We start from the raw sequence: 25,735 nt of genomic DNA on the forward strand, positions 1-25,735 counted from the left end.
TAAATTACAAGTCTTATTTATTCATACTTAGATGTAGGTTATTTTTACAATTTTATTTTTGTGTACAGATTTGCTTAACCATCACTGAATTTCTAGGTCAGGTTCAGGTAACTGAAGAGCCTTTATAAGCAGTTTATATTGTCTAGACCCAAGGTATGCTGCAAACCCAGTCTGGAGCAAAATGGGAAATAACATCTTTCTAAAGACAGGCTTAGAAATCCTAATCCAGTAATTTAAGATGTTTCCTTTCTCGGGTAGCAGGGCTGAGTTATACCTGTAAGAAAACATTGAGACAGTTCACTAGAAAAGACAGTTGTATCAAGTGGCAAATCTATGTACAATACATATTAATTCCAGAAGTCTTAAAACTAGCTTAGGTAAAGACTGAGGTAATGCTATTCTCTTCAATGTCTACTAGTCATAAAAACTGTCCTTTTGTTTTCTTTTGTCCTTTTCTCCGTTTCACCTCTGGAAGCTCATATAGTATAGATTGCTTGGTACAAGAGTTCATCAGAGAATAACTGAATTATTTTGGCTTATAGCGAGACGTTTTCTGATGGAATTTTCTTTTAGAGGAAGTACTCAGACCCTAAGAACATTATGCATATAATGTAGCTTTCATGCTAGTCACAGTACTTTTTGCAGCTTTGTAGCTAGCATTCCATATATAAAGTTAAGAACCTGAACGACACACCCAAGAGGTAGTGTGATAAATTTCTAGAAGTGTTTTCAAATTCTTGAGAAGTATTCTTTGATTACCCAGAAAAAACAAGTCTTGTTAACTCTTTCAAGTCAAACAGGTAACATTGCCTTAAAAATAGAAAATGTACTTGCTGTTTTAAAGTTTGCATTTTCTAGGCAATCATTTATATATATTATTAAAGTTTTTCGATAATTATGGAAAACAATCCTACCTGGCTGCTAGGCCACCATTCACAGGGATAGCCAAGAAAACAGGGTACAGGCCACCAAAAACAAGACCAACCAGTCCACCTCGTGTTATGGTACAGGTTTCACAATGTAAATCACCTAGGAAATAAATTAGTTCTGCAATTGGATAGTCAAGCAAACAAATTAGTTCTGCAATTGGATAGTCAAGCAAACATTTAAAGAATGCAAGGTCCCCTTATATGCATCACAGGTACTCAATTTTCAGGCAGTAATACAGCAAATGCATTTCTACAAGGCACGTTAAAAGGTATAATTACACATATGGATAATCTAAAACAGCCAGGAATAACTGATAAAACCATCTTAGGAAAAATTCCCTAATTTGTTTTGAACTTGAATACAATAACCTCAGTGTGCACTGCTTCTAGCTTTTTGCGCATGTATTAGCAAACCTGAGCTAATATTTTTGTCTTTAAGAAACTTTTTTAAACCCATGGGAAATTTAACAATTTGATTTATCTTACATTTTTACATTATACAGTGTGATTTTATTTTTATAAAATTATTTATTCATTTCCAGATTAGTACAAGGTATTAAAAATAGAAAGCTAAGCTATGTTTTCACTCATTCTGTTCAGCTTATTCTGCAGTAGGTTTCCCTGCACATAAAAATTCTTTCCACACTGATCTTGGGGATTCAAGCAAATACTCATCTAATTTAAACAAATCTGAAGTAGCACTTAAGAGAATTTAAATGGACTGCCTCCCTACTACCACCTATGGTAATAATTTTTTTAAAATTATTAATCAGAAATTCTTTCATGATTTAGCTATACTTGGAGTACTCAGCAAATATGGTGAACTGTCCAAAGGAAATCAGGTCTCCATGTATTTGATAACTACTGCACATATACACATTTAGTGCTTTAGAGGTTTAGTGATTTTTATGGGAACAAGAATAAGTCTTGTTCCCATAAAAATTTTTTCCCCCTTAAGAAAATTGTATAATTTTTTAAAAATTAAGGCAGTCAGCATTTAAGAAAAAAATAAAGTTTCCAAGTATTTCTTACTAAACACTGTGGGAGAGGTAAGTTAGATAAAGGGAAGTATTTAGAATTACTGTGTATATATTTTACTTGTTTGGTAGACCATGCTAATCTGAATTAATTGCTGCTTTACATAGAGAGGCTAGCAAGGTTCAGTCTTATCCAAGCAGTGACTATATTACAGCATATAGCCAATTGCTACGATTATTTAAGGATTAATGTAAGGTGTAAATAATGTACATATACCAAAGCAAACTTGCTGGTGACAGTGAAATAGAATTTACCTGTATTCAAAGGTAAACTTACAAAACCTTTGTAAGATACGTGTGCCGTCAAAAATGGGATCACTGCCATTGGTAAGCCGGCAGCTACACGAGCCTGTGTCACATGTAGGATGCGTCGAAAGAGACTATTTGCTATTAGGCCACAGAGAGCAGCATTAATTCCAATATATGTTGATCCATTTTCAAGCAGATTCCTGAGTCGGTGAGAAAAAACAGTAACTTTTTGGCTGTATTGTGTGTGTAAGCTCTCCAACAATTCTGGCATATGTTACAGAACTTATCAGGACTTGAGGATTAACAGGATCCAACATTTATATCTTATAGCTCCATAAAACAAAAACCTTTTAAAATCATTATGTTTTACACATAGATTTTTATTCTAAAAGGCTTTGAATCTGGTCAACACTTTAAGGATACAGTGATACATTTAGTTTTGCTAAATGTATTGTGGGATTTTGCAAAGAATATTGGTATGGAAATTCCACCCCCCCCCCACCACCAAGTATATAGCAGGGAAGAGCTTCTGAAGAGTCTGACTTGGATGCCTCTCTAGGCTCCCACGATACCCAATACTTCTGTAGCAAAACACATTATAAGGTGGTACTAGCTTATCACAGATTTACCTGTCAGCCTTCCCAACTAGTCTGTAAACAACTTGAAGACAGTGGCTACAAAGATATAAATATCTTGGTTTTAACAGCACCTGGCACACAGAAGCCATTCAATAAGGTGAAATTGATGTTTCCTTTTACTCTTCCTTGAAGCATTAGAGTCAGGATTCAGGGGGTTGGAGCAGTACTAACATTTAAGGGATACTCTATGCTAGGTACTTTATAAGAACTCATTGAAATAAGAATAAATTGATGTTTTGGGATAGTAAGTGGTAGAACTGGTTTTTAAGGAAGGCATGTATGAGATTTAAAATGCATGTTCTATGCATTCTTTAGTTTTGGGGAAAAAAACTAAAACTGCTGAATATTGAAAGTATCCAATTCAAAGCCTGCAGCCTGTCACTTCTTTACCATCTGCTTTGCTTCCTATAACACAGGCGTCAACCTCTTTATTTTCTCATTACTCTTAATTAGCCAAACTAGCCACACACAATATCCCCTCTAACTTCTATGGTTAACACTCAACTTAAGACAGGTTTTCTAGGAATTCCTAATTGAGCTTTCTACATTGTGTAAGGTACTACTTTTCTTACTTGTCACTTTGCAATCACAATGGTACTTGTCATTCAATCGTTGAGCACTTATTGCATGCAGCAGACTTGGTGATGAAGGCACAAAAAATTATCTTCAGTGTTTTTATAGTTTATTATTGGAGAATGAAAGATATGTAAACTTGATATATTAGATTGGCCAAAAAGTTCGTTCGGGTTTTCCCATGAAAAACCCGAACGAACATTTTGGTCAACCCAATATAACAAAAGTGTATTAAAATGGTGATGTTAGTACAAGGGAGGCAGTTTAGAAACTTAGGGTACATAAGACAATATTTAAATTGTGATGAGGGCCTAGAGAGCTACCTACCAAACAACAAAACACATGAATGTGAAAAGACCTGTGTATTCTTGTGGGAGCTGAGGGAATGGGAAACTTGAGCACTTCCTCTAAAATATTTTTATTTTATTTTCATAACAATACTGTGAAATATGTATTATCTTCATTTTTAGTCATAGGAACAAATGCTCAGGTAAATAATTTGCCCATATATATTATAATTATTACAAATATATACGTTGTAATATGTTGATATATTAATGTTAAATATTATTAAATGTTACATAAATAAGTACCTAAATATAACAAGGAGTGTAACTGGAATCTGAATAGCAACGTTTGCTGTCTCCCAATCAGATTTTAATTTCCTGTGGCTTAAAGTCACATTGTTTAGTTAATATAATAATTCAATACAAAATTGTTATTATCTAGCAGCCCCATTGCCAGTCAGTGTTCCCAAAAAGTGCCTATACAATTAGAAACGTGAACTCAAGATTTTTGGGCACGATAATACCCATAAAATAACTAGACACATGAACTAGCACATGAAATATAAAACCAGAAATAACAAGTGGCGATGAAATAGATGGCACATGAAATTATTTTGTAGATTAGAAAGTGAAGTGTATAAAACTAAAAAGAACTTTTCAAATAACTATTAAACATATCTAATATTGGAATGCAAGAAATGAGGATTCAAACTTAGGAGAACTAGGATAGATAAAATAGAAGCAGAGGAAAAATAGCGAACAAAGCAAAGATGAGATGCTGTCATCTGCCCTGTTTACGTGCCACTGTTCGAAAGCAGTTTATTCCAAATTAAAGCTTACTTTGCAGTTCCAGATTACTTCCCCATTGATTATTATTTCTAATTTGGTGAAAAGTCCCAGTAACACAGCCTGCTTGCTTCTCTTCAAGGCTGTCACACCTCTATTCTTCCTGGCTTTCCCTACCTTACTGGTCTGGAAACATGGGCACATGTCTTTTACTTGCTTAAAAAGTTTCTGTTTACCTCTGGAAAACAATAACAAAACGATGTACAGTGTGTGTGTGTGGTGGGGGGAGAGGGAGGTTGGATATACATCTTATTACTGCCCTTGGTTTATGGGTTCTCCCTTGTTGAGCTGGTGTCAGCAAGATTGGAATTTGTGCAAGACAGTAAGATTATACTTCCGAAATGTATTTCAAATCCATCCTTTTTTCACTTCAACTGCCACCACCACTCACCAGGATTACTATGCCAGTTTTCCTACTGGTCTTCTTCCTTTTCTCACCTACCTTAAATCTACTTTCCAAAAAGCAACTGTAATGTTCTTTGGAAATGTTAGCTGGATCATTCCCTGCTTAAAACAACTCCTGTTCCTTCAATCTTATGCCCACTTCCCTTGTACTTCAGTAACACTGGTTCCTCAAATATGACAAACTCGTTGCTGTCCTGTGGCCTAGGCATATGCCATTCCTTCCTCCTCCCCAGGCTGACTCTTCTTCATCCTTTTTGGTCTCAGATTTTCAGTTGAAATGGAATGTTAGAGAGGCTGCCTGAAGAACATGTTGTGGGAGAGTACTGGAGTTCACTCAGCATTGTCTTCAAAGATCAGTATGTTTCCTATATAAATTTAATAATATCTTAAAGATCTTTTAGCCATGATCCCATTTCTCTGACATTCCTTGTCTAGCTATGTGTGTTACACGGCACTCTCTTAGACTGGTAAGTGTAGTGATAGAAACGAATTGAGAAAAGACAGTTTAAAACCTATTTTCAAGGTTTGTTATTTAAATTAGTCCATAAATATATACATCTGCCTATACTCTAAGCCAAATGGAAAAACTGGGATAACTATCAGATGTCCAAAGAAATGAATTTTAGCCTTGACTTAAAGGAAAATGGCTAATCTCTCTGAGCCTTGGTTTTCTCATCAATGTAAGAAAACAAATCTCAATTTCCTTCTGACATTCTATGTTTGTTTATATTCAAACCAAATAAATTTGAGATGAATCAATGATGAAAATCCACCTGATAAAAGAATTTTTTAATTAAGGGATCCTACCTTTCTGCTTCTGGAAGTTGGTTAATTTTTCTGGTTATGATTTCAATTAAGTTCTTCTTGACAGTACCATCTGGTTTATGATTTTCCATCTTGAGCCTTAAATTAAAATGTCATTTTTCAATAATGTGTATCTATAGAAAAACAGCAAAAGGGCTTATAAAAAGCCTTTGGAAGACCATAAATATTTAATTTTAAAAGAAGAAGCCATAGCTTTATTTCATAATCTGAAAAATTAATGCATTAGACACCCCCCCCAAAAAACCCCACAATTCTATGAAATAGAAACCAGAACATGGAAGACAACACATAAAGCTTATAGGAAATACAGAATATCTTTGTAACCCTTAAAAATATTGTAAATTTGCAAACAGCACTAACCATAAAACACATAAAGCTAATATTAAACTAATACTAACCAATTAAAATGAACTTGTGTTCATTTACAGATACCATAAAGATAAGCCAGCTGGGGAGAAAATGTTTGCAATATAACTGACAAAGGAGTAGTTGGTACCCAGAATATGTAAAGTATTGAATAGTACAAGTCAATAAGAAAAAGGCAACCAACCCAATAGAAAAGCTGACAAAAGGTTTGAACAGGCACTTCGCAAAGAGGAAAGTCAAACACAGTAAATATGAAAATATGCTTAACCACTATAATCAGGAAAATAGAAATTAAATTTCAATTACTGGCAAGAATGTGGGGTAACTGAAACTCATGTGCTGCTGGTGGAAGCATAGGTACAACCACTTTGGAAAAGAATTTGGTGCTTAATCAGTAGAAGACACATACACCCAGCAATTTCACATCTAGGTGTACCCTAGAGCAGAGGTCAGCAAACTTCTCTAAAGGGCCAGATGGTAAATATCTTAGGCTTTGTGGGTCACATAATGGTCTTTTGTCGAATACTTAAAAAAAAAAAACTTAAAAAATATAAAAATCATTTTGGCTGGCCGTAAAGAAACAAGCGATAGGCTTCGTCTGGCCCACAGGCAGGTAGTTTATCTCTGCGCTAGTTGAGGTGAATAAAAGATTAAGGGAATGGGTGAATGATGAATTTTAGCCTGAAGATTTAGCTCATTAAATAAGATTTCAGGGTAGCAGAGTTAAGAAAAGCAGAAAGTTCAGAAAGAACAGACAACATGACTCTGAAATTTAATTTTCTTGGTTCACCATTTGCTACAAGATTATAACACTAATTTAACAAATATTTACTGGGTAGCCATTAGATGGCTTGGAAAATGTTCAGTACACTGAATTTCATATCCCTAAACTTAAAGTCAACATACGTAGTACAATGCTTAGAAATTTACGTCTGGCTTTCCCGAACTTTTTGAGGGCCTTGGTTACAATAACGTAAGATCTGTGCCCTACAGGAACTTTGAATAATTTTATGTTGGGGGGTTGGGGGGTGTGGTGTAGAGAGAGATAAAAGCAAGTAATCAAATTCGGTATATATAAAGTGTACAGTGTATATGTCTGAACTACTGTTACATCAGAAAGTCCAGCCTAATGCTATCACTAGTTTTCTGTTCTATGCTCTGCATATTGGTGAGGTTCCTGGTTCTGTGAACTAGCCATTTCTAAGGTGTCGCTATTAAAAGTCACCCTTAATTCGGTAAAAGTTCTGACCTGGCAGCCCACAGTAGGCCGTTGTATCCCGGTTATTAATAATAAATCCCTATCAAAGACAATGCCACGTTTAAATATTACAAACATTTCAAAAGGCTTTTGCATTAGCTATCTCACATCACTCAAGACAGCTCCCGAGATAGACAAATGAGGAAAGTGGGGCCTCTGAAAATGAAATTAGGCCAAGGTCACCCTGTAAATTGGCAGTAAACCGGGGATTAAATTCAAGCAGAATTTTTTTTTTTTTTTCCCCCTATAGGCTTAATTTAAATATAAGATCTTTTTTTCTAGGGTGGAAAGTGTAGGGCGGTCGGTGCGGTAGAACCGACTCGTCTCCTCCCCCTGCGACTCAGTCCCGGGATCTCATTCCCACGCTGCGGTTGAACAGCATGTCACCACGCTGTGCTTCTCTTGATACTCGCCTTTAACTGCACCCCTTTACCCGGAATGCCGGTACCTTACGCTCTCCTCCCAGCGGTCGCTGCCTCCTCCGGTCTCCATCAGCCACGCGAGGGCTCACTCCAACCTTCGCTCAAGTCGCCCGGGCGCAGCCATTTTGGCTGACACGTGACACGTCCCGAGGCGGGCACTGGGTCGCGGCCGGGCCGCTGATTGGGCTTCCAGGACCGAGTTTGCGCTCAAGGGTCTTCCAGCAGTGGGAGGTGCCGTGCCTCGCAGCAATGAGGTTTGGAGACCGCGGAGGGTACTGGTTACAACCTACCCCACGCCTCAGGATGGAGACTGCAGAAATTGTGAAATTTCCGGATGAAAATTGAGTGATCTTAAACCTGCCCCATTCGTTGAAAATCTACCTTAGGTATGTTACTTAAAACTTCCTGGCCAATACATTATACTTCGTGTATTGACCTGGGATATGTAAAAACTGCACAACCCTTGGCAAACGAGATAGGTACTCAGTTAAAAAGAAGTCTAAAAGTACCTGAGATTTCTTTGCTCCATCGATATTCTATTCTCCCTTGGACCTTGAGCTCCTTGTGCCATGTTACGATTTGGTTGATTGTGACACCATAATCTGAGCACCTCAAGAGCAAGCAGGAGCTTGTTTTTTTCTGAGGATCTGTGGGCCCCTGTAGAGTATTGCTTATAAAAGGAGGATTAGGTGAATGAGACGAAAGAAAAACTGTTTAGAGAGCAAAGGAGTCTTGTGGCTCCAACAGTCAGGACAATTGAGAATCAAAGTCTTGGACCAAACCTCTGAAGACCTCTGTTTCAGGTCTCCCCTTCGCAGCCTCTTTCCTCACTTATAAAGCAGGAGGGGAAACAGTCTCACTGATTATTTTGTAAAGTTGTGAGGATCCTATAAAAGCTCTTACCAAGGTTGCTTGGAAAATCATTGAGCTTTATCTAGGGAGAAAGTGGTATTCAAGATAAAGGGGGAGCACTTCATAGAAGAGGTGAGCAGGAGAAGACTCCGCTACCCCGACTCCTTCACTGAGAGAGATTTATCTGATGTCAAAATCGTGGCTTGTCAACGAACCAGAAAATAAAAACAGATCCTCATATTCTGAGGTGGAAAGTCAGCGTACGTCCCAATCGGAAAGTTTCCGAGGTAAATGAGGAGAAAGTTTGGGAAAACCAGCTTTTTCGAGTCTAACGTGTGTGTGTGGGTGTGTGTGTATGTGTGTGTGTATGTGTGAGAATATCTTTTCCCCCCAGCACTCCATTTTATACTCTTATTCCAATTTAATTTTAAATGGTTTGAAGCTAATTTTGAAGTTAATAAATGTGCATGCTGTATAGTGTCTGTAGCATGGCATTCTGGAGTAATAAAGACAATTTTGTACGTTGAGATTTTATAAAAAATCAGTTCTTTTGAAATGTCAAGATGAATTGTCAAATTTCATCTCAAATTTATTGGCTTAAATTGCTCATAACTTTCCTTTATTATTCTTTAAAATCTGCAGAATCTGTAGTGAGGCCACATCTCTCTTTCCTGTTATTGGTCATCTGTGTCTTCTCTTTTTTATGTCTGATCAATCTGGCTAATGATTTATAATTTTTTTGATCTTCTCAACTAGTTTCATATTTAATTGATTTTTTTGTTTTGCTTTTTTCTGTGTTCAATTTGATTGTATTCTGCTCTCATCTGTGTTTTTTCCTTTCTTATTCCTACCTGAAATTTAAGTTGTTCCTCTTTGTAATTTCTTAAGGAGGAAGCTGAGGTCATTGGTATAAGATCTTTTTCTCCTCCATATATGAGTTTAGCGCTATGAATTTCCCTCCAGGTACTGCTTTAACTATATCCCACAGATTTTGAAACATTGTTCATTATTTTAGTTCAGTTCAAAATACTTTTAAATTCTCTCTGCTTTTTTCTTTGACCTGCGGGTTATTTAAAAGTGTGTTACTTTCCTGGGCTTCCCTGGTGGCACAGTGGTTAAGAATCCGCCTGCCAATGCAGGGAACATGGGTTCGAACCCTGGTCTGGGAAGATCCCACATGCCAAGGAGCAGCTAAGCCCGTGCGCCACAACTACAGAGCTTGTGCCCTAGAGCCCACGAGCCACAACTACTGAGCCCACGTGCCAAAACTACTGAAGCCCACATGCCTAGAGCCCGTGCTCTGCAACAAGAGAATCCATCGCAATGAGAAGCACGTGCACCACGATGAAGAGTAGCCCCTGCTCACCGCAACTACAGGAGGCCCACACACAGCAATGAAGACCCAACACAGCCATAAATAAATAAATAAATAAAAAAGTAAATAAATAAATCTATTATAAAAAAGAGGTGTGTTACATTCCTAATAGTTCAAATTTTTCAAATATCTTTCTGTTATTGATTTCTAATTATATTCCATTGTGGTCAGAGAATATACTTTGTATGATTTGAATCCTTTTAAATTTATTGATATTTATAGCCCAGACTCTTGTCCATCTGGGTAAATGTTTCACGTGTGACTGAAAAGAATGTATATGCTGCTGTTATGCCAAGTGTTCGAAACATGAATTACCATAAGTTGGTTGATAGCATTTTTTCAGACTTCTTTATTCTTTCTGAATTTCTACCAACTTGTTCTATTAATTATTAAGAAAGGTTATTGAACTCTCTTTTATGGGAATTGTTCTATTTCTCCTTTCAGTTCTATCAGCTCTTGCTTCTTGTATTTTGAAGCTTCGTTATTATATGAATAAACATTTAAGGTGAATTGATCCCGGTATCATTATGAAATAACCTTTTTTTAAAAAAATTTTTATTTATTTATTTTTATTTTTGGCAGTGTTGGGTCTTCGTTTCTGTGCGAGGGCTTTCTCTAGTTGTGGCAAGCGGGGGCCACTCTTCATCACGGTGTGTGGGCCTCTCACTATCGCGGCCTCTCTTGTTGCGGAGCACAGGCTCCAGACGCGCAGGCTCAGTAGTTGTGGCTTACGGGCCTAGTTGCTCCGCGGCATGTGGGATCTTCCCAGACCAGGGCTCGAACCCGTGTTCCCTGCATTGGCAGGCAGATTCTCAACCACTGCACCACCAGGGAAGCCTGAAATAACCTTCTTAATAATTGGTGATATGTTTTGCTTTGCAATTTACTTTGTTTAATATTTTTTAAATTAACTTTTATTGGAGTATAGTTGCTTTACATGCTATTAATATAGCCACTCCAATAACTCTTTTTCTTTCTTTTTTTTTTTTTTTTGGCTTCACCATGCGGCATGTGGGATCTTAGTTCCTTGACCAGGGACTGGACCTGTACCCCTGCAGTGGAAGCACAGTCTTAACCACTGGACTGCCAGGGAAGTCCCTCCAATAACTTCTTTTGATTAGTGTTAACATGACAGTGCTTTTCCCATTCTTTCACTTTTAACCTATTTGTGTCTTTATATTTAAAGACTGTATAATTGGATTTTTTAAAATCTAAATTGACAGCTTCTGACATTTAATGAAGGAGGTGTCTAAGCCATTTATATTTAATATGATTTTTATATTCTAGGGTTTTAAATCTATCTTCTTGCTATTTGATTTCTATGTGTTCCACCTGTTCTACATTCCCCTTTCCCTTTCTTCTGCCTTTATTTTTTGAATGAACTGAATATTTCTTATTCTATTTTATTCCTTTGTTGGCCAATTAGCTATAATTCTTTTTAAAAATTGTAATGATTGCTTTAGCATGTACAGTATACCTCTCTATTAGTTTCCTCAGGCTACTCTAAGAAAGTACCACAAACTGTGTGGCTTAAAATAACAAATATATTCACTCACTATTTTGGTGGCTAGAAGTCTGAAATCAATGTATTGGCAGAGTTGGTTCCTACTGGAAGTGCTGCAGGACAATCTGTTCCATGCTTCTCTCCTAGCTTCTGGTGGTTGCTGGCAATCCTTAGTGTCTCTTCACCTGTAGAAGCATCTCTGCTTATGTTTTCATATGACGTTTCTCCCCGTGTCTTTGTGACTTTACATGGCCATTTCCCCTCTGTGTGTGTTTGTGTACCCAAATTTCTCTTATCTTATAAGGACACCATTGGTTAAGGGCTCACCCTAACCCAATATACCTCGTTTTAACTTACATCTGCAAAGACACTATTTCCAATAAGGCTACATTCACAGGTACTGGGGATTAGAACTTGAAAATATATTTTGGAGGGGCACAGTTCAACTCATGACAACATCTTTAATTTGTCACAATCTATCTTCAAGTAATATACCACTTTACATATAGTATCAGAATGTTACAACGGTGTACTTTCATTTCTTCTCAGTCTTTATGCTATTGTTGTCATACATTTACTGCTACATATTTTATAAACCACATATCACATAGTTATCATTTTTTGATATCACTAGTCATTTGTCTGTGAAGTAACTTTTAAAAATAAGAAAATTTATATTTATCCACATCTTTTCCATCTCTGGTGTTTTTTGTTCTTTTTATAGATTCATTTACATCTGGTATAATTCTACCTAAAGTATTCTCTTAGAAAGCAAATCTTCTGGTGATGAAATCTTTCACATTTTGGAAATCTAAAAAGTATTTTGTCCTAGTTTAAAAAATTGTGGTAAAAAACATGCAACATTAAATTTGCCATTTTAACCATCTTTAAGTGTATAGTTTAGTAGTGTTAAGTATAGTCACATTGTTAAGCAATAGATCTCTAGAAATTTTTCATCTTGCAACACTGAAACTCTATACCCACTGAACACTAATTACTCCTCTTCACTCCCCTCAGCCCTTGGTAACCACCTTTCTACTTTCTGTTTCTATGAGTTCTATTACTTTATATACTTTATGTGAGTGGAATCATACATTATTTGTCCTTTTGTGACTGGCTTATTTTATTTAGCTTTATCCATTTTATAGGATGTGACAGGATTCCCTTCTTTTTTAAGACTGCATAATACTACAATGTATGTATATGTTTATGTATATATGTGTGTGTGTGTATATATACACACACATATATATGTGTATATATATACACACACACACATATACATACACATATACCTATACTGTATATGTATATATGTATATACATACACATATATATGTATATATGTGTGTGTGTGTGTATATATACACACACACACACATACCGTAATTTCTTTATCCATTCATCTTTTGATGGATGTTTGGGTTGCTTCCACCACATGGTTATTGTGAATAATGCTGTAATGGATATTCATGTGTAAATATATCTTCAAGACCTTACTTTGAAGTCTATTGAGCTATATACCTAGAAGTGAGGTTGCTGGATCATGGTATTTCTATTTTTATTTTTTTAAGGAACCTCCATGCTGTTTTCCACAATGGATACATTGTTTTACATTCCTACCAACAGTGCACAAGAGGTCCAAGTTCTCCACATCCTTGCCAGCACTTGTTATTTTCTGTTCTTTTGATAGTGACCACCTGGTGGGTATGAGGGGATGTTTCACAGTGGTTTTGATTTGCGTGTCCCTAATGATTAGTGATGTTGAGCATCCTTTTATGTGCTTATTGGCCATTTGTATATAATATTTAGAGAAATGTCTGTTCAATTCATTTTCCCATATTTTAAATGGATTTTGTTGTTGTTGAGTTGTAGAAATTTCTGGGTATTAACCACATGTCAAGATATATGACTTGCAATTACTTTCTCCCATTTCATAGGTTGTCTTTTCATTTTGTTGACTGTTTCCTTTGATGTACAGAAGTCTTTAAGTTTGATGTACTCCTGTATGTCTGTTTTTTATTTTGTTGCCTGGGCTTTTGGTGTCATAGTCAAGAAATCATTTTCCAGTGTCCTCAAGTTTTTCTGCCATGTCTTCTTTTAGGAGTTTTTGGATATGGAGTATGGAAAAGGCCCAACTTTATTCTTTTGCATGTGGAAATATATCTATTTTTCCAAACACCATATGTTGAAGAGACTGTCCTTTTCCCATTGTGTAGTTTTGGCACCCTTGTCAAAAATCATTTGGCCATATTTTTCAAGGATGTATTTCTTGACTATCTATTGTGTTCCACTGGTTAATATATCTATCTTTATGCCAGTATCATATTGTATTAATTACCGTTCCTTTGTAGTATGTTTTGAAATCAAAAAGTATGAGGCCTCCAGCTTTGTTCTTCTTTTTCAGGAATGTTTTGGCCAGTCAGGTCCCACATGAATTTTAGGATTTTTTTCTATTTCTGCAAAAATTGCCATTGGGATTTTGATAGGGATTGCATTGAATCTGTAGATTGCTTTGGGTCATATGATCATTTTAACAATATTGAGTCTTTCAATCCACAGGCATGGGCTGTCTTTCCATTTATTTGTATCTTCTTTGATATTTTTAGCAGTGTTTTGTAGTTTTGAGTGTATGAGTCTTTTACCTCCTTTGTTAAGTTTATTCCTAAGTATTTTATCTTTTTTTTTTTGGTGCTGTAGTAAATGGGATTGTTTTCTTAATTTCCTTTTTGGATTGGTCATTGTTAGTGAAGAGAAACACAACTAATTTTTGTGTGTTGATTTTGTATCCTGAAACTTTGCTGAAATTGTTTTTAGTTGTAACATTATTTTTTCTGGGATTCTTAGTTTTTTCTACATATCAGATCATGTCATCTGTGAACAGAGATAATTTTACTTCTTCTTTTCCAGTTTCTTTTTTTATGTCTAAATTACTTTGGCTAGAACTTCCACACTTGTTGAATAGTATTGGCAAGATTGTGTATTCTTGCCTTCTTCTTCATCTTAGAGGACAAGCTTTCAGTTCTCTACCATTGAATATGTTATTAGCTATGGAGTTTTAATACGTGCTTTTGTTATGTTGAGGTAGTTTCTTTCTATTCCTAGTTTGTTGAGTAACTTTTGTCATAAAATGATGTTGAATTTTTCTGCATTGATTGAGATGATCATGTGGTTTAGTCCTTGATTTTGTTAATGTGGTGTATTACATTGATTGATTTTTGTATATTGAACCATCCTTGCATTCCAAGTATAAATCCCACTTGGTCATAGTGTATGATTCTTTTAATGTACTGTTGAATTCAGTTTGCTAGTATTTTGTTTAGGATTTTTGTATCACTATTAATCAGGAATATTGGTCTTTAGCTTTATTTTCTTGTGTTTTTGTTTGGTTTTGGTATCAGGGTAATGCTGGCCTCATAGAATGAGTTTGGGAGTGTTCCCTTCTTTTCAGTTCTTAAGAAGAGTTTGAGGAGGATTGGTGCTAATCCTTCTTTCAATGTTTGGTACAATTCTCTGGTGAAGGCATCTGGTCCTGGGCTTTCCTTTGTTGGGAGCTTTTTAATTAGTGCTTCTATCTTCTTACTAGTTATAGGTATATTCATACTTTTTATTTCTTCATGTTTCAGTTTTGGAAGGTTGTATGTTTTTAGGAATTTATCCATTCCTTCTAAGGTATCCAATTTGTTGGCGTATAATAATTCACAGTAATCTCTTATAATCCTTTTTATTTCTGTTACATCAGTTGTAAAGTCCCTATTTTCATTTCTAATTTTAGCTATTTGAGTCTTCTTATTTTTTTTTTAGTTAGTCTAGCTAAGAGTTTGTCAATTTTGTAAATCTTAAAAAAAAACCCTACTGATTTCATTGATTTTTTTCCTATTGTCTTTCTATTCTCTTTTTCATTTATTTATTCTCTAATCTTTATTATTTCCTTCCTTCTACTAACTTTGGGTTTAGTTTGTTCTTCTTTTTCTAGTTCCTTGAGGTGTAAGTTTAGGTTATTGATTTGAGACCCTTCTCTTTTAATGTAAGTGTTTACGGCTATAAACTTTCCTCTTGGTTCTACTTTCACTGCATCCATAAGTTTTGATATGTTGTGGGTTTTCAGATCCAGAAAAGATCTAGGTATTTGTAAATAAATAAATAAATTCCTTATTTCTTTTAGAAAATAAGAATTTTCTAAATTATAATGCTCTCTTTTTGACCCATTTGTTGTTTAATAGTACATTCTTTCCTTGACATTGGTCTTAGTGATGATTTTTTATATTTGACACCAAAAGCAAGTGCAAGAAAATCAAAAATAAACAAGTGGGAGTACATCAAACCAAAAAGCTTCTGTACAGCAAAGGAAACCATTAACAAAATGAAAAGTCAACCTACCAAATGGGAGAAAATATTTGCAGATCATGTATTTGATAAGTGGTCAACATCCAAAATATATAAAGATAAAAAACTCATACAACTCAATAGCAAGAAAACCCCCAAAATCTCATTAAAAAATGGGAAGAGGATCTGAATAGACATTTTTTCAAGGAGGGTATATAAATGGCCAACAGGTATATGAAAAGGTGCTGAGAATCATTAATCATCAGGGAAATGTAAATCAAACCCACAATGAGTTATCACCTCACACCTGTTAGAATGGCTATTATCAAAAAGACAAGAAATAACAAATGTTGGCAAGGATGTGGAGAAAAGGAATCCCTTGTGCACTGTTGGTCAGAATGTAAATTGGTGCAACTACTATGGAAAACAGGATGGAAGTCCTCAAAAAATTAAAAAATAAAGCTACTGTATGATCCAGCAGTTCCACTTCTGGGTGTTTATCTGAAGGAAATGAAAACACTAGCTTCAAAAGATATATGCAACCCCATGTTCACTGCAGCATTTTATAATAGCCAAGAGATGGGCTCAACTTAAGTGTTCATTAAGGGATGAATGGGATATTATTCAGCCGTAAAAAGAAGGAGATCTTGCCATCTGTGACAACAGGGACAGACCTTGAGGGGATTATGCTAAGTGAAATAAGCCAGAGAGAGAAAGACAAATACCACATACCTCATTTATATGTGGAATCTAAAACCACCACCACTTGGGACTTCCCTGGTGGTCCAGTGGTTAACACTTTGCCTTCCAGTGAAGCAGGTGCAGGTTTGATCCCTGGTCGGGGAGCTGAGATCCCACATGCCTCGTGGCCAAAAAACCAAAACATGAAACAGAAGCAATATTGTAACAAATTCAGTAAAGATTTAAAAAATGGTCCACATCCAAAAAAGTAAATTAAAAAAAAAACAAAACACCACCAACACCAACAAACCAAACTCACAGATACAGAGAACAAGATTGGTATTGCCAGAGATGAGGGTTTGGAGTGGGCAAAATGGTGAAGGGAGTTATAAAATAAATAAGTGCTGGGGATGTAATTTGTATCATGGTGAATATAGTTAATAATACTGTATTGTATGTTTGAAAGTTGGTACGAGAGTAAATCTTGAAAGTTCTCATCCCAAGAAAAAAAATTATACATATACGTGGTGATGGATGTTAACTAGACTTATTGTGGTAATCATCTTGAAATGTATACATAATTAAATCATTATGTTGTGTGCCTGAAACTAATACGTTTTATGTCAATTATGTCTTTTTTTAAAACTTTTTTTTTTTAAAGAGTTTTTTGATTTGGACCATTTTTTAAAGTCTTTACTGAATTTGTTACAACATTGCTTCTGTTTTATGTTTTGGTTTTTTGGCCGCGAGGCATGTGGGATCCTAGCTACCCAACTAGGGATCAAACCTGCACCCTCTGCAATGGAAGGTGAAGTCTTAACCACTGGACTGCCAGGGAAGTCCCTAAAAGTTTTATTTTCATTGAAGTATAGTTGATTTACAATGTTTCAGGTGTACAGCAAAGTGATTCAGTTATATATATATAATAAATATTTATATGTTCCTTTTCAGATTCTTTTCCATTATAAGTTATTACAAGATACTGAATACGGTTCCCTGTGCTCTACAATAGCTCTTTGTTGTTTATCTATTATATATATAGTAGTGTGTGTCTGTTAATCCCAAATTCCTAATTTATCCCTCCCCTCCTTTCCCCTTTGGTAACCATAAGTTTGTTTTCTATGTCTGTGAGTCTATTTCGGTTTTGCAAATAAGTTCATTTGTATCATTTTTTTAGATTCCACATCTAAGTGATATCGTATGATATTTGTCTTTCTCTTTCTGACTTACTTTACTTAGTATGATAATCTGATGATAATGATAATATCAATTATGTCTTTTTTTAGAAATTTCTAGATATCTTTTTTTTGAAATTTTGTTTTATTTTATTTATTTATTTTTGGTTGCATTGAGTCTTCCTTGCTGCGCGCGGGCTTTCTCTGGTTGCGTTGAGTGGGGGCTACTCTTTGTCATGGTGTGCAGGCTTCTCATTGTGGTGGCTTCTCTTGTTGCGGAGCACGGGCTGTAGGTGCGCAGGCTTCAGTAGTTGTGGCATACGGGCTTAGTTGCTCCGCGGCATGTGGGATCTTCCCGGACCAGGGTTCGAACCCGTGTCCCCTGCATTGGCAGGTGGATTCTTAACCACTGTGCCACCAGGGAAATCCTCAATTATGTCTTAATGAAAAAAAGAAAACAAAATATAAATACTTTAAAAATGATTAAAACCTTGTGTTTTATCTTTAAAAATTTAAATAAATAGGATTTTTTGTGTGCGAAGAAGAAAAAAGTGAAGAATGTTTTATTATTGTTATAGGCATCTGTGGTGAACTTTAGGTATTAATTGCCTATGTGACATAGAAAGGGTGCAGCGTCAGAGGAGAGGTAAGGCTTGCAGCTTGATACACTCAGCAAGGACATGCAGGAGGGCCCATGGTGGGCTGCCTCTCCCAACACTGATGTGAATTGGTTCAAACACAATAAGATGGATTTGGTTTATACAAACAAAGTGAATATATTTGAACTGAAATTTGAGGGATTTTAGTTGTACCTATGGAAGAAACAGATTTAAATTAAAGTTAATATAATATATAGAGGAGAATACATTTGAGTAATATATATATATTTGAATAATAAACTTGAAAAAAGAGTGCATTGTTTAATTTCCACATATTTGTGGATTTTTCTATTTTTCTTCTACTGTTTATTTCTAGTTTCATTTCATTGTAGCCAGAGAAGATACTTTGTATGATTGCAGTCTTCTTAAATGTGAAAAGACTTGTTTTGTGGTCTAACATGTTACCTATCTTGAGAATGTTCCATACTTTGATTCTCTTTTCATTTCCCTTTGTGTAAATTATATAGGTATTTTCTTTGTGATTACCATTGCAATAACATGAAACATCTTAAAGGTATAGCAATCTATTTTAAACTGATAATAACTTCAATTGCCTGTAAAATCTCTACTCCTTTACATCTCTGCCTTTCTTATTACAGGCATACCTTGGAGACTGTGGCTTCGGTCCAGACCACTGTAATAAAGCAAATATCACAATAAAGCAAATCACACGAATTTTTTGGTTTCCCAGTGCATATGAAAGTTACATTTACACTGTACTGTAGTCTATTAAGTGTGCAATAGTATTATGTCTTTAAAAACAATGTACATGCCTTAATTTTAAAATACGTTATTGCTAAAAAATGCTAACCATCATCTGAGTCTTCAGTGAGTTGTAATCTTTATCAGGTGCAAGGTTTGAAATATTGCAAGAATTATCAAAATGTGACACAGAGACTGAAGAGAGCAAATACTGTTGGGAAAATGGTGCCTGATGCTGGGTTGCTTCAAACCTTCAATTTGTGAAAAATGCAGTCTCTGCAAAGCACAATAAAGCAAAGCTCAATAAAATGAGGTATGCCTATATATGTTATTGATGATACAATTACCTCTTTTATATTGTGTATCCATTAACATAAATTTGTAACAATTTTTTATGCTTTTGTTTCTTAAATTCTATATTAGATTGTAAAGTGATTTACACACATACATTATCACACTACAGAATTCTATATTTGTCTAAATATTTACTTATACCAGGGAGTTTTATATTTTTGTATGGTTTTGTGTTGTTGTTTATAATCCTTTTGCTTCAATTTGAAGGAGTCCCTTCAGCATTTTGTAGGGCAAGTCTAGTGGTAAGGAACTCCCTTAACTTTTGTTTTTGTAGGAAACTGTTTAATTCCTCCTTTGTTTTTGAAGAAAAGTTTTCCAAGATATAGTATTCTTGGTTGGCATTTTTTTTTGTTTCAGTACTTTAAATATATTATCCTACTCCCTTCCAGGGAAGGTTTCCACTGAGAAATCTGCTGACAATCTACTAGTAGCTCCTTTGTACAGAAAAGTTGCTTTTTCCTGGCTGCTTTCAAGATTCTTTGCCTGTGACTTTTGACAATTTGATTATAACGTCTGTCGGCTTACAAACTGGCCCCTCTACAAGGAGGGTAAGGAGAGACTGAAGAATGAAGCAGACCACTTCATACTGGTAGGTGGCAATTTTAATAAACAGGGGAATTTACATACAAGGCTTGTCTTGGGTGGCCGCAAGATGAGTAATCTCCACATCACCTGCCTGCCAGAATCTTAAAAGTTTATAGAGAGGCCTTAACTAGGTTCAGTCATGTATACTGTCTTGATGGTCTCAACAGCACTGTTCTCTCAAGGCTGTGTCCTTGAAAATGGTTCCCACTGTGGGAATGATGGGCAGAACGTACATTCTAAGGACAGGGAAGGGGGTGAGAAGCCTCTGTTTGCCCTGGTCCAGCTTTTAGGTCAACTAGTGGTCATGTCTTCTAATAGATTACCTCTTCGAACAATATCTCTTATTGTAGATCCCTTTAGATTTTTCCTAACTAGAGTTTCGAATTTCTTGAATTTGTATGTCCATTTCTCTCCTCAGATTTGGGAAGATTTCAGCCATTATTTATTCAAATAGAGTCTCTGTTCCTTTCTTTCTTTCTTCTGCTGGGATTCACATGGTGCATATATGGTTCCATTTGATGATGACCCAAAAGTGCCTTAGGCTCCCCTTCATTTTTCATCATTCTTTTTTTCTTTTTGCTCCTCTGCAACAGTACTTTTGAAAGTCTTGCCTTCAAGTTCATGGATTCATTCTTCTGACTGCTCAGGTCTGCTGCTGAGTCCCTTTAGTGAATTTTTCAATCCAGATATTGTGTTCTTAAGTTCCAGAATTTCTGTTTGGTTCTTCTTCATAGTTTCCTCTCTTTGTTGATATTCTCATTTGGTTCATGCATAATTTTCCTGATTTCATTTTAGTTGTCTATCTATGTTCTCTTTTAATTCATTGAGCACCCTTATCACAATAATTTTGATTTTTTTTTTTTTTGGTAATTAATATATTTCTGTTTCATTAGGGTTAGTTTTTGGAGATTTAATTTGTTCCTTTAATTGTGTCATTTTTCTTGTTTCTTTGTATGGCTTGTTATTTTTTTCTTGGGATTTTACCATTTGAAGAATCAGCCATCACCCCCAGACTTTTTAATCTGCAATTGTGTAGGGAGAACTTTCTCCACTGAGCCTGGCTAGGGATTCTGGAGACCACTCAAATCTTTTCTAGGGATGTATCCTCTCTGGGCTTTAGGAGGTTTGCCAGTTCTTCTTCTTCTTCTTTTTTTTTTTTAAAATAAATTTATTTATTTATTTATTTTTGGCTGCATTGGGTCTTCGTTGCTGCACACGGGCTTTCTCTAGTTGTGGCGAGTGGGGGCTACTCTTTGTTGTGGTGTACGGGCTTCTCATTGTGGTGACTTCTTTTGTTGCGGAGCACAGGATCTAGGTACGTGGGCTTCAGTAGTTGTGGCACGCAGGCTCAGTAGTTGTGGCTCGTGGGCTCTAGAGCGCAGGCTCAGTAGCTGTGGCACATGGGCTTAGTTGCTCTGTGGCATGTGGGATCTTCCTGGACCAGGGCTGGAATCCATGTCCACTGCCTTGACAGGTGGATTCTTAACCACTGCACCACCAGGGAAGTCTGCCAGTTCTTCTTGAGAGCTCCCACTGGAGTGTCTCTTTGATACTGTAGCCTCTTTGGTACTGTAATAAGCTGCAGTATTGGAACTCTACCTAGTGTCTCTGGTAATGAAAACTCTGGTGAATGTTGATGGTTTTGTTCTCAGATACCCCTAATCTGGCCTCTCTATTCCTGTCAGTACTTGGATTCAAGTAAGACAGAAAATGGTCCCTCAGGCAGACCCCCTAAAAGTCAGAATAATGGACATACGTTCTACTTGTTTCTCTCACCAGGGAGAATATGCGAATTGAGGTTTTCCTCCTAATGGTGTCACACTGTGTGGGCAGTAGGGGTTCTGGCGAGAGAAAGTGCCGTGAATTTTCTTGCTGACTTTGAGGCAGTTGGCTTAGTGCTCACCTGGGGTGCAGGATCCGTTTTTTTTTCTTTAACTTATTTTATTCAAGTATAGTTGATTTACAATGTTGTGTTCATTTCTGCTGTATAGCAAAGTGATTCACTTATACATATGTATGTGTGTATATATACATATATATATACACACTCATATATATATACACACACACACATATATGTATATACACACACACATTCTTTTTCTTATTCTTTTCCATTATGGTTTATCACAGAATATTGAATATAGTTCCCTGTGCTATACAGTAGGACATTGTTGTTTATCCATTCTATATATAATAGTTTGTAAATGCTAATCCCAAACTCTCATTCCATCCATCCCCACCCGCCCCATTAGCAACCACCAGTCTGTTCTCTATGTCTGTGTGTCTGTTTTGTAGATAAGTTCATTTGTGTCATATTTTAGATTCCACATATAAGTGATATCTTGGATATTTGTCTTTCTCTGACTAACTTCACTTAGTATGATAATCTCTAGGTCCAGCCATGTTGCTGCAAATGGCATTATTTCATTCTGTTTTTATGGCTAAGTAGTAGTCCACTGTATATATGTACCACATCTTCTTTACCCATTAATCTGTCAATGGACATTTAGGTTGTTTCCATGTCTTGGCTATTGTGAATAGTGCTGCTATGAACATAGGGGTGCATATATCTTTTTGAATTATAGTTTTGTCTGGATATAAGCCCAGGAGTGGGATTGTTGGATTATATGGCAACTCTATTTTTAGTTTTTTGAGGAACCTTCATACTGTTTTCCACAGTGGCTACACCAATTCACATTCCCACAAACAATGTAGGAGGGTTCTCTTTTCTCCACACCCTCTCCAGCATTTCTTTTTTTTAAATATTTATTTATTTATTTGGTTGCACCGGGTCTTATTTACTTATTTATTTTTATATTTATTTTTGGCTGTGTTAGGTCTTCGTTTCTGTGCGAGGGCTTTCTCCAGTTGCGGCAAGCGGGGGCCACTCATCATCGCGGTGCGCGGGCCTCTCTCCAGCATTTCTTGTTTGTAGACTTTTTAATGATGGCCATTCTGACCAGTGTGAGGTGGTACCTCATTGTAGTTTTGATTTGCATTTCTCTAATAATTAGCCATGATGAGCATCTTTTTGTATGCCTGTTGCCCATCTGTATGTCTTCTTTGGAGAAATGTCTCTTTAGGTCTTGTGCCCATTTTTCAGTTGGGTTGTTTTGTTATTGAATTGTATGAGCTGTTTGTATGTTTTGGAAATGAAGTCCTGTTGGTCACATCATTTGCAAATATTTTCTCCCATTCTGTAGATTGTCTTTTCATTTTTTTTTGTTTATGGTTTCCTTTGCTGTACAAAACTTGTAAGTTTAATTAGGTCCCATTTGTTTATTTTTGCTTTCATTTCTATTGCCTTGGGAGACTGACCTAAGAAGACATTGGTACGATTTATGTCAGACAATGTTTTGCCTATGTTTTCTTCTACGAGTTTTATGGTGTCATGTCTTATATTTGTCTTTAAGCCATTTTGAGTTTATTTTTGTATATGGTGTGAGGGTGTGTTCTAACTTCATTGATTTAAATGTGGCTGTCCAGGGAGCTCCCTGGTAGTCTAGTGCTTAGGATTCGGCACTTTCACTGCTATGGCCTGGGTTCAATCCCTGCTTGGGGAACTGAGATCCTGCAAGCCACGTGGCACAGTCAAAAAAAAAAAAATGCAGCTGTCCAACCTTTCCAACACCACTTGCTGAAGAGAGTGTCTTTTCTCCATTTTATAGTCTTGTCTCCTTTGTTGAAGATTAATTGACTGTAAGTGGGTGGGTTTATTTCTAGGCTGTCTATTCTGTTCCATTGATCCATATGTCTGTTTTTGTGCCAATACCCATGCTGTTTTGATTACTGTAGCTTTGTAGTATCGTCTGAAGTCTGGGAGGGTTATGCCTTACAAGATCCTTTTAACTGGTTTCTGGATTTCTCACAAAGGCACATGGTTTGTGTAGTAGAGTTAAATTCCTGTGTCTATGGAAGAAGGAGGGTCTATGGCTTCCTATTCTGCCATCATGCTGTTGTCATCCTCCCTTTTCAGCCCTAGTTTTTGAAAAATATTTCTGCTGGGTACAGAATTCTAGGTTGACTTTTTTCAAATGTTAGTATTTTAAAGATTTTACTGTGCTGTTTTCTGGCTAGCATTATTACCAGTGATAAGTCTGCTATCATTCTTATTATTTCTCTAAGTGTTTCTCTGGCTCCTATTAAGATTTTCTCTTTATTACTGGTTTTAAGCAATTTGATTGTGATGTGGTGTGGGAGTAGTTTTTCTCATATTTATTTTGCTTGGAGTTCATTGAACTTCTTGAATCTGGGGTTTTAAAAAATTTCAGCTATTTTGAGGTATAATTAATGTATACAATTGTAAGATATTTAAAGTGTACATCACAGTGATTTAATATATGTACATATACATTGTGAAAGGACTCCCCTCATCTATTTCATTAACACATCCATCACTTCACCTTTATCTTTTTGTGTTTGAGAACATTTAAGTTTTAGTCTCCTAGCAAGTTTCAAGTATACAGTACAGTGTTATCAACAAGAGTCACTATGGTTTTCATTAGATCCTCACACCTGTTCATCTTATAGCTGAAATTTTGTACCCTTTTACAAACATCTCTCTATTTCTTCACTTCCAGTCCCAGTGGCAGTTCAGAGTTTTTGTCTGTTCTCTCCGCACTGGGTTGGGTTGTAGAGCCAAAGTGGATGGAGTGTTTTTGAGCTCATTAAGAACTTGTTATTTGTTTAGTGCAATCCTGTGACACTCCTAAATGTAAGCCCCATTGGCTTTCAGAGCCAGGCAATCTGGGTGCAGATTGCCTGGCTCTCTCAGGTGGCAGCTGCTAAAGCTGGTGTGTCAGATGTGTGTACAAGGTCCTTCCAGAGAGATAACTGTGACTCAGAGCAGACCAAAAGGAGAGGGTATGGGAGGTGTCGAGTCTTCCCTAGTGTTTGGAGAGGATTGCAGTGAGCCTCTAGATGCATGCTAAATTAGAAGCCTGACCTCAGACAGCATCTTTTAAAGTATGCAAAGAGACCCCTTTTAGGGAAAGACTGGGAGATGGGGGTTTGTACGTGCTTACTCTGTGCTGAGCCCTGGGGGTATAGCCAGTTTAAGAATTGCTTTTTTGTTTGCTATTGTCTGTGGGACTAGTGAATGGGAGCCTATTGGTTATCAGAGCCAGGAGATCTGGGGACCCACCCCTTGGGAAGCAGCTGCAAAAGCTGGGGTACAGATGAGTATATTAGCTCCTTCCAGGGAGATACTGGTGACTTGGAGCAGCCTCAAGAGAGAAGGTGGAAAGGTGACTTCTGGCTTCCCTGGTCTCTGGGGAGGATTGCAGTTAGCCCCTAGATGCAAGTTAAATTAGAATTCTGACCTTCAGGCAGCATTTGTTAAAGTGTGCAAAAATAAACCCCATTCAGGGAAGACTGGAAGCCTGGCATTTTTTGCCTGCTTCCTCTGCACTGAGCCCTGAGGATAGCTACAGCTAGTGCTCCTACAAATGGGTCTCATGGAGTTGCTGTAAGCCTACTGGCTTTCAGAACTAGGTGTTTTGAGGGGCCACTCCTCAGATGGAAGTCAAATGTTGTGGCACTAGGTGTTGGGTCCAAACCCTTCCCTTCCCTCGTCAGGGAGAAACTGGGATTTTCTTTTTTTTCCCCAATATCTTTATTGGAGTATAATTGCTGTACGATGGTGCGTTAGCTTCTGATGTATAACAAAGTGAGTCAGTCATACG

At 36.5% G+C, this 25,735-nt stretch overlaps 1 protein-coding gene and 1 long non-coding RNA gene across 4 annotated transcripts in view; one reads left to right on the forward strand and one right to left on the reverse strand.

Moving 5' to 3' along the window:
• On the reverse strand, positions 1 to 7,994 carry TMEM126A (transmembrane protein 126A). 3 transcript variants are annotated; one of them, XM_068554331.1, is made up of 5 exons: positions 7,862 to 7,994; positions 5,772 to 5,867; positions 2,222 to 2,415; positions 915 to 1,047; positions 1 to 274 (listed from the first exon to the last, which is right to left on the reverse strand). In XM_068554331.1, exons 1-5 carry the CDS (start codon positions 7,903 to 7,905, stop codon positions 82 to 84), a joined length of 660 nt encoding a protein of 219 aa, XP_068410432.1. In that variant the 5' UTR covers positions 7,906 to 7,994; the 3' UTR covers positions 1 to 81. The 3 variants fall into 3 exon arrangements, with proteins under 3 accessions (XP_068410432.1, XP_068410433.1, XP_068410434.1); XM_068554332.1 differs by having other exon boundaries at positions 915 to 1,029; positions 7,862 to 7,991; XM_068554333.1 differs by having other exon boundaries at positions 7,827 to 7,962.
• LOC137771230 (uncharacterized) overlaps positions 7,956 to 25,735 on the forward strand; it is a 27,997-nt gene continuing 10,217 nt past the window's right edge. Inside the window, exons 1-3 of the long non-coding RNA XR_011075345.1 lie at positions 7,956 to 8,221; positions 19,257 to 19,422; positions 19,853 to 20,052. This is a non-coding gene — a long non-coding RNA (uncharacterized lncRNA). The remainder of the gene's footprint in view (positions 8,222 to 19,256; positions 19,423 to 19,852; positions 20,053 to 25,735) is intronic.

Source organism: Eschrichtius robustus, chromosome 11 (assembly GCF_028021215.1).
Source record: "Eschrichtius robustus isolate mEscRob2 chromosome 11, mEscRob2.pri, whole genome shotgun sequence".
In the NCBI taxonomy this organism is placed as follows: domain Eukaryota; kingdom Metazoa; phylum Chordata; class Mammalia; order Artiodactyla; family Eschrichtiidae; genus Eschrichtius; species Eschrichtius robustus.